The following is an 18,449-nucleotide window of genomic DNA, read 5'->3' as shown; positions in this document are numbered from 1 at the left end:
AGATCTCAGGTTCCGCTTGCGGGGTGGTTCTTCTTCTGCAGGAGGTGGGGTTCTGGTGGCCTGTCGTTGTGTGGGGGCCTCCTGTACACTAGCGCCGGCGGAGGTGGTAGGCTGTTCCTGGTCCAGGCTAGTGACAGGGGCCCTTTGTGGTACCACATGGTCCCGCAATGTGGTGACTATCTGGGTTAGGGCCACGACGATGGTCCCCATTGCGGAACTAATGTTCCTCAGTTCCTCTCTGAACCCCATGTACTGTTGCTCCTGCATGACCTGGATCTCCTGGAACCTGGCCAGTACCGTAGCCATCGTCTCCTGGGAGTGGTGGTATGCTCCCATGATGGAGGAGAGGGCCTCTTGGAGAGTCGGTTCCCTGGGCCTGTCCCCCCCGTCGCACAGCAGCCCTCCCAGTTCCCCTGTTTCCCTGGGCCTCTGTCCCCTGGACGGTGTGCCTACTACCACTGCCCCCAGGTCCCTGTTGTTGTTGGGGTGGTGGGTCAACATGGGTGCCATGTAGTGGTGGACACACCGCTGATTGACGTGTCCTGGAGACAGAGGCATGGGCCCGCTGGGTGGGAGCTGTGCTGGTGTTCCCAGAGGGGGTTAGGTCTGGTGTAGCCTGTGGCTGTCTGTGGGAAACCGACTGTCCCGAGGTCCCCGATGGGCCGGGCTGGTCATCAGGGTCCAGGGAGACAGAGCTGCTGTCATCACTCGGGGCCTGTTCTGGGGGTGGGATGGACATCTCTGGACCCTCCGTGGCGGTGTGTTGGCGTTCGGGTCCTGCAGGGGTATAAGAGTATGGTTATTGCTTCTGTGTGTGGCATTTCGTGTAATGGGTGGGTGGCCGTGTCCCCCAGTGCTGGCATTCCCTTGTGGGGGCTTTTGTGACGGTGGCTTGTGGGGGTGATGGGTGTGTGCAGTGGGCATGCTTTGGGGATGGGTGTCCATGCTTTGGGGACGCACACAGGGCTAGGTTTTGGGATGGGTGGGATGTGATGGTGAGCCATTTGCAAGGAGTTGGTGTGATGGGGGTGGGGGTGAAGGTGGGGGTATGATTTGGCATGCAGGTGGGGTGGGGGAATGGAGTAGTGAAGATTTGACTTACCAGAGTCCATTCCTCCGCCTACTCCTGCGAGGCCCTCAGGATGCAGAATGCGCAAGACTTCCTCCTCCCATGCTGTGAATTCTGGGGGAGTAGGTGGAGGTCCGCCGCCAGTCCGCTGTACCGCGATGTTGTGCCTTGATACCATGGAACGCACCTTCCCCCGTAGGTCGTTCCACCGCTTCCTGATGTCGTCCTGATTGCGTGGATGCTGTCCCACAGCGTTGACCCTGTCCACTATTCTGCTCCATAGCTCCATCTTCCTGCCAATGGTGGTGTGCTGCACCTGTGCTCCGAAGAGCTGGGGCTCTACACGAACTATTTCCTCCACCATGACCCTGAGTTCTGCGTCAGAGAACCTGGGGTGTCTTTGGGGAGCCATGGGGTGGTGTGGATGAGGTGAGGGGTGGTGTATGTGTTGTAGAGTGTGGTGAGTGTGGTGGTGTATGGTGTTTTGTGCGTGGAAATTGTGTGGGTGATGTTGTGATTTGCCTCTGTGTGATGGTGTACTCTATGCTGTGCTCTCTCTCTCTGTCCTTCACTCGCAATTGTGGTCGTAGGGGTTTGTGGGTGATGTGGGTGTGTGTTTTATATTTAATTGGGTGTGTGGGAGTGGTGTGTGTTTGTGTCTCAGGTGTGTGTATTTTGAATTATCCAATGTGGTAGTGTTTTGTAAAGGTGTGTGTATTTTGACCGCGGCGGTGTGTACCGCCAATGGAATACCGCGGTTGAAAGACCGCTGCGGGGATTTGTGGGTCGGAATGGCATGGGCGTATTTCTGTTGGCGTGACGGTGGAGGTTTGGTCATCGCCAGTTTCCCGCTGACCTTTGGTGTGGCGGACTTTTGTGGATGTCGGGTTTTTGGCGGTTTGCCAGTTGCGGGTCAGAATGACCGTGGCGGTTTACCGCGGCCGCGGCGGTGTTATGGCGGCCTTCTGGCCGGCGGTAAGCGACTTTTACCGCCGAGGTCAGAATGACCTCCATAATGTGGACTCTTCTCAATCTAAGTGGCTTAGAAACTCCTGTTTTGAGAAAATAGCAATTTAAACATGAGTGGACATCTGCATGAAACATTATAATGACAACACATTTATACTTCTTTCTGTGCCATCAGAGGTTTTTTAAAGGGTTCAGGGTTTTTGTTTCCTGCTGTACACAAATACCAATAGAAATATCTGCAGCATATGGGTGAAATTCACATCTCTTTAACAAGTAACATTTACAGTGACAGGAAGTGCACTGAACTCCATACGCTGTGTTATTATTCATTTTGTGTTGACACCTGCAATAGATGGTGGAGTATGTGCCAAATGTTTAATGCATGGGAAACGCGGTGGCCTTGGAAATGCAGAATTCCAGTGTTCCTACTTGCACTAAATTTGTATTTTCTAACTTGATCACTTTATTGATGTTGCTAAATGTAACATCCTCATATAAAGTTTGGTTCTGCTATCAATGTTTACGCATCAGTTAACAAAATTACCGAAAATGTGCCTTTTTTTTGTGTGTCTGCCCTTCTTCTTTTTCTCAGCTATCCTGTGAATTTATGCTGGTAGATTTTTTAAATTAAAGTGAGTGTTGTTGCTTTAATTGGTAGACTGAACCTGTACCTGGTAATAAGATATACTGTAAAGGCCAAATTAGCAGGTCTCGGGAAAGAGTCTGCTGGGAAGGTGCAATAGCAGAAAAATGGTAGATGGAATTCTTAAATGAATCTCAGCCACTCTGAGTTGCTCGGGTTGCCTAACTTTCCATTTATCGTTCACTATGCCACTGTAGACAGAGAGGGATCATGTGTAATTCAGTCTTGAACTTGCAGCAGTAGGGGAGCTATCCAGCTGAACCTGCCACACCAGGTTCCCTCCAGACTTCAACACGAGTAACCTAAGACCAGTTTTGCCATTGGAACCAAGCTACACATCCAACCTGCACCCCTATGATGATGCTCAAATGGGCCCACACTGGTCTGGGGTTACCTGTGTTCTGGTTCAGAAGAGGCCTAGCTAGACAGTATGGGCTGAGGATTTACCTGCGGCTGAGATTAATTTAGAAATTCCAAACAATTGTTTTGTTTTCCTCAGAATGTGAAATAAGTCATAGTACTCCGACAGACAAATTTCTAAAGGTTGTAATGGGGCTGATCTATTTATTATTAAGGCTAATTATGCAAAATATTGTGTATACATTTTGCTTTAACTTATTGCACACACAGACAATTTCATCACTAATCCAGGATCTTTGAAGGTGCAATCAATACAGGAATATTGTATAGTCCAATAATATGTAACACAACATTAATTTCTTGTTTCCATCTGTTTTATGTTTGTTTTGCAAGGTGTCTTTGTACTTGTTCAAAGAGCTGCCATTGAACCATTGGATCCCAAAATCCTCAGAAATTGCACTGGTCAGGAATTGGTTATTGAACTACAATCTGACAGACGTGGAGAATAAACTTGCCTGCATTATTCTTGAAGGACTTAATTGGGGATACAACGAAAAGGTGGGATTTATCTTTTGTTTTATTTAATAAGAAACAAAACAGTTAATATAATTTTTCATTAATGAGCCTTTTTCAGTTTTATGGCACTTCATTAGCGAGAAAATGCAACAATGCTTTGATTGCCAATATGCAATAAAGTTGCTTGTTAAATATTTTTTAATAGTTGAGTAGTGTCCAATCTCCAACAGACTGGGGTCTTGCCAAAACAAAGTTGTTTCCTTTTATTTGTAATCAAAGTGTCATTTCCCTTGACCGGTGTTGTTAACTTTGCGAAATACTGTTGTCATTTCAGAGCATATTCATTAAATAGATGAATTGTAAATATTGTTTTGCCTTACATTTCTGTTATAATGTTGAGTCTTTAACATTTGTTCCAGTATCTCTTTTTTTTTAAGACGTTGATACTTTATTGATGGTAGTTGTCACTTCAAGGTAGATACTCTATCCTGGCACAGTTTTCAGCTATTGATGAAAATGGTTATTGGAGAGGGCTAATCTTCTCAAGATATCTCTGCCATTTGTTGTCATTTTAAGTAAAGCTACTCTGTATTAGGTTTGGCTTTCCCTTGTTAGGAATACTCTTCAACTGAAAATGAGATCTAGTTACTCACCTGTTCACATCAATAGCAAATAATTACATATGACTTAGATGTAGGGGCCCTACTGCTAATTACATTTCACTTTGGTATTGTTGCTTCATTTTGTTTGTAATTATACTGGGCTTAATATCTTTCTTGGGGTTTGCTCTCTTCCCATCTGTTGAGATGTAAAACACCATGGATCTCAACTAACTTCTATAGAATCCATTAGCTTTTGGCAGTCTCTGTGTGAAGTCCATTCAAGCATTGGGGACAGGTAGGTTGAGTTAAAGTTTTATTTCAGGTACAGGTGTACGGACCACTGGATTCTCCGGCCCAATTCCAACCGCTGCTTGCTTCTCTCTCCACCACCACCAGAATTCCATCACTATGGTTCCACCACCAAAAGTTCCCTTATTACATACCCAAGATTCTACCCAGTAGTACAACGTATACAATATAAATATAATAGTCTGATGGGTGAAAGTGTTAGGAAATATGTTTAGTTTTGCATTACTCAATTTGCCAATCTGACGCTACTGATGTATAATGTTAATATAAATAACTGTCTTCATAGTGTCATTGAAGAGGGTACCAGTTTCATTACCTTCCTCATATACTCCTAAGCAGTAACTATCCTCATTGTATTTTTAGATAATTAACCTATTTGTAAAATGATGAAACCGAAAATACGAACACAAAATCATATTCTTAACTTTGCTGGCAAGAAGATACAGGTAGGGGTGGGCCACAAAATCATAAATTAAACATGTCCTAGAAAAATGATTCATACAAAGGTATAGCGTATATATGATGTTGGAAAACTCCTAGACATAGCAGAACTGATGATCTTAATATACACTTTCCTTTACCAGGGGACACTTCACCTTGATTCAGATGTACACTTGGAAGTTGCTTTAATGGTCTTAGAAGCCTATCAAAAATACGTCACAGAAAAACCATATGGCGGCCTTCTTTCCGAAAGCATAAAGCAGGTATTGTGGTCCAAAACGTTCCTTCCCATCTCTCTACATCCATTATCACTTTAGAATTCTACTCAAAGTACTTGTGTTTAGTAGGTATATTGTAGTGCCATCTAAATGGAGGTTTTCCAAAATCTACTTTTGAATATTGGCACTCTAAAACCTGAAGTAAGAACATTCATTTTCACTGCGCTGTTAAATCTTTATAACGTTTAACATCCCTGGTGAGGCCACTAAGTGCTCTGATCAGAATCAATTTGTGTTGCCCTTTCTGGGTTTATGGTTAGAAGGCTATTGGTTATGGTCTGACCAGAAAGGGCATTGGATGATTGCGTAAGTTTCAAAGTGAACCCTACAGGAAGCTGCATGTAAGCGTAAGGTGTCACAGAGCTTTGAAAGGCAGGAAAACTACTGTTTTTCTACAAATTTCCGTCTGTCATGTGATTCTGCTGAGACTAACATTCAGGTTTTAGTGTTCTTCGAACTTTCACATGATTTTTAGCCCTGTCCGTGTAGAAACTTGTTCCAGTGTTAAACTCTCTGAGTGGAGAAGTAGGTTCAGAGGCTTTGCAGTGTTTTGTAGGTGACCTTATCAAAAGAGGTGTCACTCTCGAAAGTATAGGTCTTGCTGGACTTTACATGGAAAGTTTTATTGGAGAAAAATTGATCTTGTTCCTAGAGTTGTCATGTGTACGATGTGTGTTGTTTTTTAAGGCAATACGTTTTGCTACCAACAATTCATTGAACCTGATATGCCAGCATGAAGTGTGCTGAACTAAAGTAGTCAAAAAATCATAGTAATGGATCAGTTGAATTTAGGAAGACTAATGCATCTTTCACTTATGCTCTTAATTCCAAAGTCTATATGTCTTTCATGCATCACTTGCACTCTGGTAATTCAGTAGCTAGAAGTTAAACGCATCATCAGATTTAACATTCTGGCCCTCATTACAACCCTGGCGGTCGGCGATGAAGCGGCGGTAATACCGCCAACAGGCCGGCGGTAAAAAAAAAATGGAATCATGACCACGGCGGAAACCGCCAACACAGACAGACACTTTAACACTCTGACCGCCACGGCGGTAGCAACAAACACCGCGCCGGTAACCGCCAACAGCCAGGCGGAAGACAATGTATTGCCCACAGCATTACAACAGGCCTATCCGCCAGCTTTTCCGGGGCGGTACCAATGCCATCAAAGCACGGTGGAAACAATACACTGAAGGGAAACTATTCACCTCTCGACACTCAAGGAAGAACCACAACACAATGGAGCCTGAGCTGCACATTTTTCCAATGCTGATGTACCTCCTCCTACACCAGGAGCACGAATGCCGGCAAAGACAACCATGGTGAGTACTGCACACAAGGGAGGGGGGGGAGGGAAAAGAGAGTGACACACACACCCGCAGCACGCAACACCCCCACCCCCAACACCATACACACAAACAGATGCAACAACATTACATATACACCCCGTAACCCTCAGGAATAACTCAAGGACAGAAGGAATGGATTAAAATGAGTGTAATAGTACAATTTTAGATAAATACGCCCTTAAATCAATAAACAGTAAGTACAATATATACAAAAGGAGGGACAATGTCCACTACAAAATGTCCGTGGCCCACAGGGCCATAACACATATGCCAAGGCCACACTTGACTCCTGCCTCAATACAGAGAGAAGATTGCAGGGGCATCAGGTCGAAAAAACACAGGCACCTCAGGGGACAGGGAATGGGGGGGCACCTCAGCTGGAAGATGGTACAACGCCACTGGCCTGGAGGGGGTTCCATGCCCACTGTTTGCTCCTGGGGAGTGCAAAGCCACAGTCTCTCAAGTAGGTGGTTTGCCCACTGCTTGGTCCTGGGGAGTGCAAAGCCACAGTCTCTCAAGTGGATGGCTTCTTCACTGGTTCTGGAGGGGGCTTTGTGCCAGGTGTGCTTCATCCTGCCAAAGAGGGGGTGAGTGTATGCCTTCTTTCACTGGTTCAAGAGGGGGCTTTGTGCCCAGTGTGCTTCATCCTGCCAAGGAGGGGGTGAGTGGATGCCTTCTTCCACTGGTTCAGGAGGGGGCTTTGTGCCCAGTGTGCTTCATCCTGGATGGTGCAAGGTCACAGTCTCTCACCTGGGTGTCACACCGACAGGTGTTGCAGGGGCCAGGACGCACTGCAGCCGATGTAGTCACGACTACACACTGCTCGCCGGCAGTGACTGCTGCTCAGTGGATGGCAGTTGCGCTGCAGGTGGCGGTGCTGTTAGTGGTGGTGGGAGGCTCCAGCCCTTCCCCTGCAGCCTTGGGCGGCTGCCCACTGGAGCTGCTGCTGCTGGCAGTGGTGCTGCTGGCGGTGCAGGTGGCCGTGCTGGCTGCGTTGCAGGTGACGGTGCTGTCAGTGGTGGGGGGAAGCTCCAGCCCTTCCCCTGCAGCATCGGACGGCTGACCACTGGGGCTACTGGGGCTGCTGCTGCTGGCGGTGCAGGTGGTGGTGCTGCCCGCGGTGCAGGTGGCGGTGCTGTCAGTGGTGGGGGGAGGCTCCAGCCCTTCCCCAGCAGCCTCGGACGGCTGCCCACTGGGGCTACTGCTGGCAGTGGTGCTGCTGGCGGTGCAGGTGGCGGTGCTGGCCGCGGTGCAGGTGGCGGTGGGGGGAGGCTCCAGCCCTTCCCCTTCAGCCTCGGACAGCTGCAGTGCCATGGCTGGTGTTGTGTGCCCCTTCCTGCTCTTGGCAGATGGTGGTGTCTCCTTGCTTCTGCCAGCTGGTGTTAATTTCCTGCCCTTGCTGGCTGGTGGTGCCTCCTTCCGCTTGCTGGCTGGTGGTGCCTCCTTCCCCTTCCTGGCTGGTGTCCCCTTCTTGCCATTGCTAGGTGGCGGCCCCTTCTTGGCCTTGGCAGGTGGTGCTGGCACACTGGCTGTGCTGATGGGTGCCTCCTTGGAGCCTCTCACATCTGCAGTAGCTGCAGAAACCACAGTGGCCGTGGACTGGGTGGCTGAGTTGCTGGGCTGGGTTCTGGCCACCCTGGCCCAAAGTGAAGGATGGGGGGAGGAAGGGGTAGGGAATAGGTCAATAGTGGCAAGGAAAAGCTTCTTAGGGACACTGGGACGGGAAGAGGGTGAAAGTTTGGGAGTGGAGGAAGAGGGAGTGGTTGTAGGAGGTGCCTGCTGTGTTTGGGTGCAGGTGCATGGGCTGGATTATTTTGTGAGGTGGATGGCTGTTGGGTGTCTGAGTGCTTGCGTTTGTGTGCTTTGGGAGGAGGGGTCACAGACACAGTGGGAGAGGACACAGAGGACGTGTGCATGGATGTGGGGGGTGGTGACTGCCAGTGAGGGGCGTGTAGTGATAGGCGTGCTGGTGATGGAGGTAGTGGATGAGGATGTAGTGCATGCAGATGTGAGTGGAGATGCTACTGAGAGGGAGGTGGACGAGGAGGAGGGGGACACAGTGGAGGCAGTGGATGTTGGTGTGTCTGCATCTGGATGGTGCTTGTTTGAGTGCCTGTGGGATGAAGTGTGGTGCTTGTGTTTGCCTGAGCCACTTCTGTGTGTTGATTTGGATGAATGCAGGTCTAAAGGTGTGCTTGGGATAGGCTGACGTTGAGGGGATTGGGGCTGGGTAGAGGAAGTTGGAGGGGGGAGGCTAGAGACAGGGACAATGGCTGCCATCAGTGAGTTGGCCAGAGTCTGGAATGCTCTCTGTTGGGCTGCCACGCCAGAGTGAATGCCCTCCAGGTATGCATTTGTTTGTTGCAAATGCCCTGCTAGACCCTGGATGGCATTCAGTATGGGTGACTGCCCAACAGAGAGGGATCTCAGAAGGTCAATAGCCTCCTCACTGAGGGCAGCAGGGCTGACTGGGGCAGAGTTTCAGGTGCCTGGGGTGAAGGAGATGCCCACCCTCCTTGGTGAGCGGACACGGGAAACATGCTGAGGGGCTACTGGGAGGGCGGTGCTGTTACGGGGGTGGTGGCTATACCTGTAGTTGGGGTGGGCACAGAGGTGTCCGCCACTGCCAGGGAGCTTACACCGGAGGAGGAGTCGCTGTCGGTACTGTCCCCTGCAGTCTCCGTCATGGTGCTCCCCACTCCCTCCTTCCCACTGGTGCCCTCACAGTCGGTGGATTCGGCCTCCAGGCCCATGTGGGATGCAGCTCCCTCCATCGCCGGTGCCTCTGCTCCTCCGCCAGATGATGCTAATGCACACAAGGACAGGGTGACAAAACAAAAAGTGGGGGGAAGAGACAGAGGATACACTTGGTCAATGCCAGCAACAACACTACCGTTGGCGTACAGAACTCACAGGGAACAGCCCTTTGCACTAGGCCATGCACTACCAGTTACAATGCTAGTCACCAGCCCATGGGGTACAATGCCTAACGCCATTAGCTGCACACCTGAAACCCACAGGACCCTGCCCAGTAGTAGATGCCCACCAACATTATTGTGGTTGGAGTTCATCTGAGCTTGCCCATCATGGAACCTACCCTGCCATGTTCGCCCTAGCCTAGGGGCACCCATAGCCCACATCCCCCACCCAGGTAACACATTAATGCGCAAAGTCAAGAATCTGAATCTGTACTCACCCCCTTGTGGCTGCTGTTATGCCTTCAAGCGCCCATCCAACTCCGGATAGGCCACCGCCAGGATGCGGAACATCAGGGGGGTCAGGGTACGACGGGCACCCCTTCCTCGTTGGGAGGCCAGCCCCAGCTGGGCCTCCGCTGCCTTCCTTGCCCAGCGGCGCAGGTCCTCCCACCGTTTGCGGCAGTGGGTGGTCCGTCTGTCAAAGACCTCCTAGGGTCCGCACCTCCTTGGCGATGGCACGCCAAATACCCTTTTTCTGATGGGCGCTGACCTGCAGAAAAAATACAGCAGAAAAGATATTAGTCATACGGTCCAGACTGTCATACTCATGGCCCACCATATCCCTCCCATCCCCTTACTCACAGACATTGCCCACCATACATGCAGCACTCTGCCCAGGACCCTTCATCCCCCCCCCCCCACACAAAGTTTACACACACAGCATCCATACATTGATGCCCCACGCATCACACTCAGTGTTCTGACCTGTTTGTCTGGAGGACCATAAAGTAAACGGTACTGGGGTAGGACCCCATCCACCAGTCTCTCCAACTCCTCGGAAGTGAAGGCAGGGCCCCTTTCCGCAGACACTCGAGCCATGGTTGCTTCGAGACACAGGTCACAGCAGCACTTGCGGTGTAGGTCCTCTCCTGTTGAAGGTCAGGTAGCAAGTGAGTAAACAGATAGAAAATGGCGGTCACGTCCGCGGCGGTGCGTACCGTCACCGCCGGCGTACATCGCCATTGACTCCTGAAACCCGTAGGCCCCAATGATAACCAATGCGGTATTTCATGGTGGTCGTCGACCGCCGACTGCAACGGCGCACAACACCAGCGGAATTACCTCATTTCCACTTGTCCCTCCTAACAGGTCAGGCAGCCGCCATTTCAGGGGGCACAGGCCATGGCACCTAACTGCGTCACAGCAGACATAGGCACATCAACTGACTTAAAAGTTCACATACTGTTTCTGTAAAACAAAAATTACAAATTAATCTGAGTATATGTTTGAATATGACCTTCTGCTCACCTTTTTTCACCCTAGAGTTCAACCACTGAGGATGAATAGGAGATGGAGACATCCCCCGGTCTACAGACCCCTGGTGAACCTGGCGACCATGGAGGACAGGCACATTATCCTAACGTACAGACTTGATAGGGCCACAATCCAAGAGCTGTGTGCCCAATTGGAGCCAGACCTGATTTCAGCTATCTGCCTCCCACAGGTTTCCTCCTCTAGTGCAGGTCCTGTCAGTGCTCCATTTCTTGGCAAGTGGTTCCTTCCAAGCGACAGTGGCCATGGCATCGGGGATGTCACAGCCTATGTTCTCAAACGTGCTGACCAGAGTGTTGTCTGCCCTGATGAAACACATGCGCTGACTTCTATGCAATGGGACAAAGCCCCAACATCATTGGTGCCATTGATGGTACACATATTGCCTTTGTTCCTCCCCCTGCCCCCCTCCCCCAGAGAAGTGAACAGGTGTTCAGAAATCAAAAGAGCTTTCACTCTCTGAATGTGCAGATGGTGTGTTTGGCGGACCAGTACATCTCCCCTGTCAATGCAAAGTATCCTGGCTCTGTGCATGATGCCTTTACCTTGAGGAATAGCAGCATTGCATATGTGATGGGTCAACTCCAGAGGCACCGGGTGTGGCTAATAGGTGAGCCCATGGTCCTCACCCAGTTGATCTAGGTATAGGGGTGTGGGGTTGGCCCTATGGGTGAGTGTGTGGCTAACAGGTATCCTTCGATATTTACAGGTGTCTCTGGTTACCCCACCCTCTCATGGCTACTGACCCCAGTGAGGAATGCCAGGAAGGAACGCTACAATGAGGCACATGGGGGAACAAGGAGGATCATTGAGCGCACCTTTGGCCTCCTGAAGGCCAGATTCAGGTGCCTCCATCTGACAGGTGGATCCCTGTACCACTCACCCAAGAAGGTGTGCCAGATCATCGTTGCATGTTGCATAACCTTTCCTTGAGATTTCAGGTGCCTTTTCTGCATGAGGATGAGCCTGGGAATGGTCGTGTGGCAGCAGTGGAGCCTGTGGACAGTGATGAAGAGGAGGCAGAGGAAGAGGATATGGACAACAGAACTACAATAATTCAACAGTACTTCCAGTGACACACAGGTAAGACACTGTAACTTCACCTTGGTTGCAGTTTTGTGTTGGACATTGTACATGGCAGCCTGATTTCCCTATTTCTATGGCCACTTACTGTACCCTTTGGCATCTCTATTTTCAGATATGTGTGCCGCACTCTGGCTCCTGGTGTGTTTACTGCTGCCCACTATAGGTCATACCTATGTAAATATAACTGTACATTTGAATTGCAATGTATACAGCTTGTTAAACTGATACATATTTCAATCAATTGACAGACTCCATACTTGTATTTGTTCCAAGGGTATTTATTTCTGTGATATGTGTAGGGGGTATTGCAGTGGGCTGGGTTGATGGTGGAGAAATGTCCAGAATAGAGTCCAGTCTATTGGTATCACAGATGCATTGTCCAAGGGGGCATAGGAAGTGGAGCAAAGTCAGTTAAAGATGGACAGGGTGACAGAGTGGGACACAAGGGTGACAATCAGGGGAGTCCTATTTCCTGGCGGGGGTCTAGGCAATGTTCTCTGGCTTCTGCCTGGATCGCAGGGACCTTTTGCGTGGTGGTTCTCCTTCTGCAGGGGGTGGGGTGCTGGTGGCCTGTTGTTCCTGTGGCGGGGCCTCCTGTCCACTAGCGTCAGCGGAGGTGGAGGGCTGTTCTTCGGTGTGGCTAGTGTCAAGGGCCCATTGGTGTGCCACTGCCTCCCTCATTGTGTTGGCCATGTCTGTCAGCACCCCTGCAATGGTGACCAGGGTGGTGTGGATGTCCCTCAGGTCCTTCCTGATCCCCAGGTACTGTCCTACCTGCAGCCGCTGGGTCTCCTGCTGCTTGGGCAGTATCTGGCCCATGGTCTCCTGGGAATTGTGGTATGCTCCCAGTATGTTGGTGAGTGCCCCGTGGAGAGTCGGTTCCCTGGGCCTGTCCTCCACCTGTCGCACGGCAGTCCTCCCTGCTTCCCTGTTGTCCTGTGCCTCTGTCCCCTGAACCGTGTGCCCACTGCCACTGACCCCAGGTCCCTGATCGTCCTGTGTTTATGGGATTGCCTGGGGTCCCTGTAGTGGTGGACACATTGCTGATTGACGTGTCCTGGGGACAGAGGGATGGGCCCGCTGGGTGGGTGCTGTGCTGGTGTTTCCTGAGGGGGGAGGCTCTGTGGTGGTTTGGGAATGTTGCTGGGTCACCGACTGTCCAGAGGTCCCTGATGGGCCACGTTGGTCATCCAGATCTAGGCGTGCAGAGCTGCTGTCATCACTGTAGGCGTCTTCTGGGGGTGGACTGGATGTTGCTGGCACCTCCTGTCCGGTGACGTTGTGTGGGGGTCCTGTGGGTATGTAAATGCAGTGTTATTGTTACTGCGTGTGACATGTTGTGCATGGGTGTGTTTCCCTCTATGGTTGTTATTACCAAGGCAGCTTTGGTTTGTGTGAGTTCTAATTTGGTTGGCTGAGTGATTGCCACTACTGTGCATGCTGTTGTGATGGGTGTCCATGCAGGGCTGTGAGCAGTGTCCATGCATTGTTGTTCCATGCAGTGCTGGGTACTGGGAGGAGTGGGTTGTGATGGTGGGGTGTATGTGAGGTGGTGGGGTGATGGGGAGTGAGGGTAGGGGTGGAGGTATGTGATGGCATGCAGGTAGGAGGGTGAAAGTAGTAAAGAGTTGACTTACCAGAGTCCAGTCTTCCTGCTACTCAGGATGCATGATTGCCAAGACTTGCTCCTCCCATGTTGTTAGTTGTGGGGGAGGAGGTGGGGGTCCACCTCCAGTCCTCTGTACTGTTGTCTGGTGTCTTGCAACCACGGAACGTACCTTCCCCCGTAGGTCGTTCCACCTCTTCCTGATGTCATCCCTGGCTCTTGGGTGCTGTCCCATGCCGTTGACCCTGTCCATGACTCCATCATAGCTCCATCTTCCTAGCAATGGATGCCTGCTGCACCTGTGATCCGAATAGCTGTGGCTCTATCCAGATGATTTCCTCCACCATGACCCTTAGCTCCTCCTCAGAGAATCTGGGGTGTCGTTGAGGTGCCATGGGTGTAGTGTGAGTGGTGTGTGTGAGGGTGTGTGGGGTGATGTGTTGGGGTGTGTGCTGTGAGGTGCGTGAATGGTGTATGGGTGATGGTGTTTTGTGGCTCAGATACAGTGGGTGCTCCTGGCTTGTCTCTCTCTCAGTTTTCAAATTCTTTGGGTCGTAAAGGGTTGTGGGTATTGTGGGTGTGTGTTTTATATTGGTGTTGGTGTGTGGGTTTGGTGTGTGTATGTGTGTCAGGTGTGTGTAGTTTGAATTGTCCAATGTGTTGTTTTTTTGTATGTGTGTGTATTTTGAGCGCAGCGGTCTGTACCACCAATGGTTTACCGTGGTTGAATGACCGCTGCGGTGATTCGTGGGTCATGATGCTGTGGGTGTATTTCTGTTGGCGTAACGGTGTGGGTTTTTGGTACCGCCACTTTATCACTGACCTTTGGGCTGGCGGACTTGTGTGTGTGTGTGTGTCTGTATAGTGGCGGATTTCTATGTGTGGGTCATAATACCCGTATCGGTATACTGCCGCGGTATGTTGGTGGCAGTCAGCATGGCGGTAAGCGGCACTTACCGCCAATGTCATAATGAGGGCCTCTGTCCCAAATGTGCAGAGCAAGCAAATAGAGGTTGAGTCGTTTTACGTTGGTTTTTCCCATCTGTTCGCCTTTTTGTAAAGCTGCCCTCTTGTTTTCATTGTTTGATGACTGAGGACAATTTCAAGAAGACTACATTGGACTAATAGTCCTTACTTATGTTAATTGTTGAAATTTGCGATACACTTCCCAAGGAAATTTACTAATGACGACCTCACGCTTAAAAGAAACTCCAGACCTCCATGTTGAGAGGATTGTTGAGGCTTACAGTATAATGCCAACTGTTCTTTTCCAGCTGCCTCTCAGCTGTTTGCTAACTGAAATATTATGCTGTGGCAGTGCTAGCAGAATGTGTGAAGTGCATAACAAGAGAGTAATAACAATAGGATACATGTATTTTTTAAAGTTTTATTTGAGCTAGGGAAAATCTCAGGTTCGTATTACAGATGGACTTTTTATCCACTGCCAATACACCGAAGACTACAGCGAACATTCATTTGATTCTAATTATTTTCCAAGCTGGCAATCTATCCAATGAAATACAGCTTATAATATCTGCCAACATGGGAAAAAGGGCAACCCCGTATCACTTTGAATCTGCTTTCTGTTCATGGAGGTAAACAAACAGTGGTTCTTTTGGGTTCATTCAAATATAAGGTCAAATGCAAATGTATAGAGACACATAAAATCAGGCCTCAGTGAATCACACTATACCCGAGCAGGGAGAATTCTCCCACTTGAGACTTCTACTGCAGACTTGATGTAAGTTTGCAGACCTCCGGAAGTAGCGTGCTTCCCAATTTCTGAATGTTCAGCGTGCAGCTTTTGGACAGGAAACTGACTTATTCATATTGCTAGTATCTGATCTGTAACTAACATTAGTTCTGTTTGCTTATGCACCCACAACTATTTGAACAAATTACTTTTCCATTGGTTAATGAAGAACTGATGCAAAACTGATGAGAAATGTGAGAAAATATCAGTGGAGAGAGAGATGAAAGTGTGCGTTACCAAAAGGTATATGGAAAAATATTTTTAAGGCTATTTGGACGTTTTCTTGATTTTCTCTTCTAGCTCAAAAGTTTCAGTAAGTTTGAGATGTCATTAAGAATTTGCAATGTGAAAAATTCAGATGGTGTACACAAAATGAAGGCCTCCATTAGGCCTCATGTGAAAGAACATACCATGTATCGTGCTTTCTATAATTGCTATTTTTTTGTATCTGTATTAGGTATCGTACTTGGCGAGTGTTGTTCGTCTGGGACAAACACCAGAGACCTCCTTTAATCAGTGGGCCTGGGATTTGGTATTAAGATTAAAACTGCACAGAAATGACCACTGTGTTCCTCTCTGTCCACGTGATGCTCCTGTCTGCACCACAGCCCCTGATCTGACTGAATCCATCATGCTTCATCCTCTAATTAAAGCTGTAAAAGCTGAAATCCCTCTTGGTTGTTTTCTTGCATTAGCGAGCACAACGCTGGGTCACAGGTATGTTGTTTTCTGGTTTTATTTATTAGGTACTGCTTTCTTGTTTGTTTAGTCCAATATTTTGTTACACTCTGTCCACACCGGTTTCAAAGACAATGTTTGTACCATTTTTCGCTGTTCACTTCTTTTTTTTAGCTGTATCTGCTCATGCTGGCTGTTGCGATGGGAATGTATAGCCGGATGATCCTTTCCCGCGTGTGCCCAGCGGTTTGTTTGGTGTTCTGACTTTTTATTTTGGCCCTGTCAACTTGCAAATCTGCTAGCCGGCGCCGGTTGCACACTTGAGACCTTCCCCGGAGCCGGGTTGATTAATGACCCTCCCGATGTCGGTGGTGCCCATGTTTGAGGATCCCTAAGCCTGTCCCTAACTACTTGAGGTCCTGGGCCTGTCTTCTGGGTGTTCCAAGGGTGCACTCACTATTGACAGTGGACTAGTCTCTATCAAGTTTCTAGCTCACAGAGCGGTGGTGGCAGTATTCTCTGATCAAGATACAATTTATTCTGTGGCCAGACATTTTTACTGAGGTCACATGGACCTGACAGCTAGACCACAGGCCTAGATTACAAAATATGCAAAGGCACTGTACTTGGTTAATTAGAGTGAACCTCCCAATAAGGTTTGTGCTGTTTTGCATTGCTATATTTTGCTTTGTCATCCTGAAATGTGCCTTTTCTCTTGCAGTATTGAAAAGTTTTGTGCAGATGGGATTCCTTTGCTAGGTGTCCTTGTGCATTCCAGGCACCTTAGAGCAGTAATCCATGTGATGGATAAAGTCTTGCCTCTCTTCTACCCCTGCCAGTACTATCTTCTGAAGAATGAACAGTAAGCCAGATGGTTCTGTTGGAATTTTACTGTTTGTAGCACTTTGGGCAGTTGTTATTCAGATTATTTGTTGTTCTTTATCTACATATCTACTCTGTTTACGAACGTTTGAGCACCCAGTGCGCAGATAGGACTGTTAGAGGAGAAGAATTTGATCACACATATACAGTTTAGGTTATTAAGATGGTCTTGTAATATTTATTGAAAAATATCAGGTTTAAGTTAAATATTTGTCATTGTGCATTTATACTTTATCTGACAATTCATGGTCTGCAATTTCACCTTAGAGGTTATGGTATCGCTAAGTTTGCATATTGATTTTGCTTTTAATTCTTAAGTCGTCCACTGTTTCGTAAGTGGAAAAATAAAATGAATAGTCCTGCTAACGTAGGTATCATTTATATTGCATGCTTTGTTCATGTGTGAGAATTCTTAAACATAATCAGACTATCTGAAATAGTGTTTGTTTTTTAATAAGAAGAAACCATTTCCGCTTTACTTTTTATTTATTTTTTCTCACTGATGCTTAATTGTTTAATTTCCTAGACTCAAGATTATACATAGTTTATATTTAGCCTTAGCCAGTTCATGGCCAAGAACCACCACTGTCCAGTTTGTGTCAGCTCTTGACTGGAGTGTTGAGGAGATACTGAAGACGGTGTTCAGAATTCTCAAGGATGATCATATGAACATTGTTCTGATAGGAATTACCAGATTACTAAAATGTTAAAATAATGCAGAATCGGGACTCTGGGATAAGTAACTAGGTTCGACAGTCAGCGTACTGCAGGAATGGGCATAATAAATGTGCACAACTAATGGGTACAAAAGAGCCAAATACATATTTTTCCTCTGCGTTCCACTTTGCTTTAGTCATAGGCTTATACTTTTGTTTTGCTAGTTATGAGATCGATTACAGAGTACTTGGTGGCAGAGTTCACAAAGGAAAGCGATCAAGTAGCTAGAGTGTATAACAGTGGATTCATTGGAGACAGTTTAACAATCAGTTTGTTTCCTTAGGTTTTTGTCGTATGTCTATCTGTTCCTACACCTTGACAGTGGCATTCCTCAAGGGATGACTCAACACGTGACACAGAAGGTTACACAGCATTTGATAGGAGTGAGTTATGGTGAAAATATAAAGATGCTGGACAGCATGATCCAGGTAAGAGAAGTAGCGGGAATGTTACTTAATTTGTGTGACATTATTGTACTGTCTTAAAGCCAGTAACTGTGGTTAGAAGTTCAACACTCCCATAAAGAAGAGGTGCTTTGAGCTAAGTTTATATACGCTGTCTCTCTGATACCTTAAAGAAATGTCCAGTCCTCAGGGGTGCATCTAAACAAGACAGAGATTTTCAGGGGAAATGTTGTAACAAGGATATGTGATCTACTGTTTTGGGCTGGACTGCCTCCCTTTGATGTTGGGCCCAAAATTGCTTTTACAGCTGAGAGCTTAAAATTGTGGTATGAAATGAGCCCCCGAGTTTAAGGTTCAGTCATTCATTTAATTAATTACTTTTAGCGCTCTTTGTTTGCAGTTTGTAGCTAGTGTTTTTATTAGAATGGAATTGTTGATGTATAATTTGTATCTGATAGAGACTTCTAGTTGCAGATTCCTTACCTTAGAATTTTCCCCCAGGCGTCAGACTGGATCCGGAGATTTTTCTTCGAG

General features: G+C 48.0%; 1 protein-coding gene across 2 annotated transcripts in view; it reads left to right on the top strand.

Moving 5' to 3' along the window:
* EPG5 (ectopic P-granules 5 autophagy tethering factor) overlaps positions 1–18,449 on the top strand; it is a 568,130-nt gene that overhangs the window by 133,672 nt on the left and 416,009 nt on the right. For both annotated transcript variants that reach the window (XM_069218853.1, XM_069218854.1), the window contains exons 14-18: positions 3,435–3,599; positions 5,053–5,172; positions 15,692–15,951; positions 16,634–16,774; positions 17,795–17,939. In XM_069218853.1, coding sequence (XP_069074954.1) covers positions 3,435–3,599; positions 5,053–5,172; positions 15,692–15,951; positions 16,634–16,774; positions 17,795–17,939 — 831 coding nt within the window. The remainder of the gene's footprint in view (positions 1–3,434; positions 3,600–5,052; positions 5,173–15,691; positions 15,952–16,633; positions 16,775–17,794; positions 17,940–18,449) is intronic.

The sequence above is a fragment of the Pleurodeles waltl genome, chromosome 1_1 (genome assembly GCF_031143425.1).
Source record: "Pleurodeles waltl isolate 20211129_DDA chromosome 1_1, aPleWal1.hap1.20221129, whole genome shotgun sequence".
Taxonomy (NCBI): domain Eukaryota; kingdom Metazoa; phylum Chordata; class Amphibia; order Caudata; family Salamandridae; genus Pleurodeles; species Pleurodeles waltl.
This window is presented reverse-complemented; position numbering and strand designations above follow the sequence as displayed.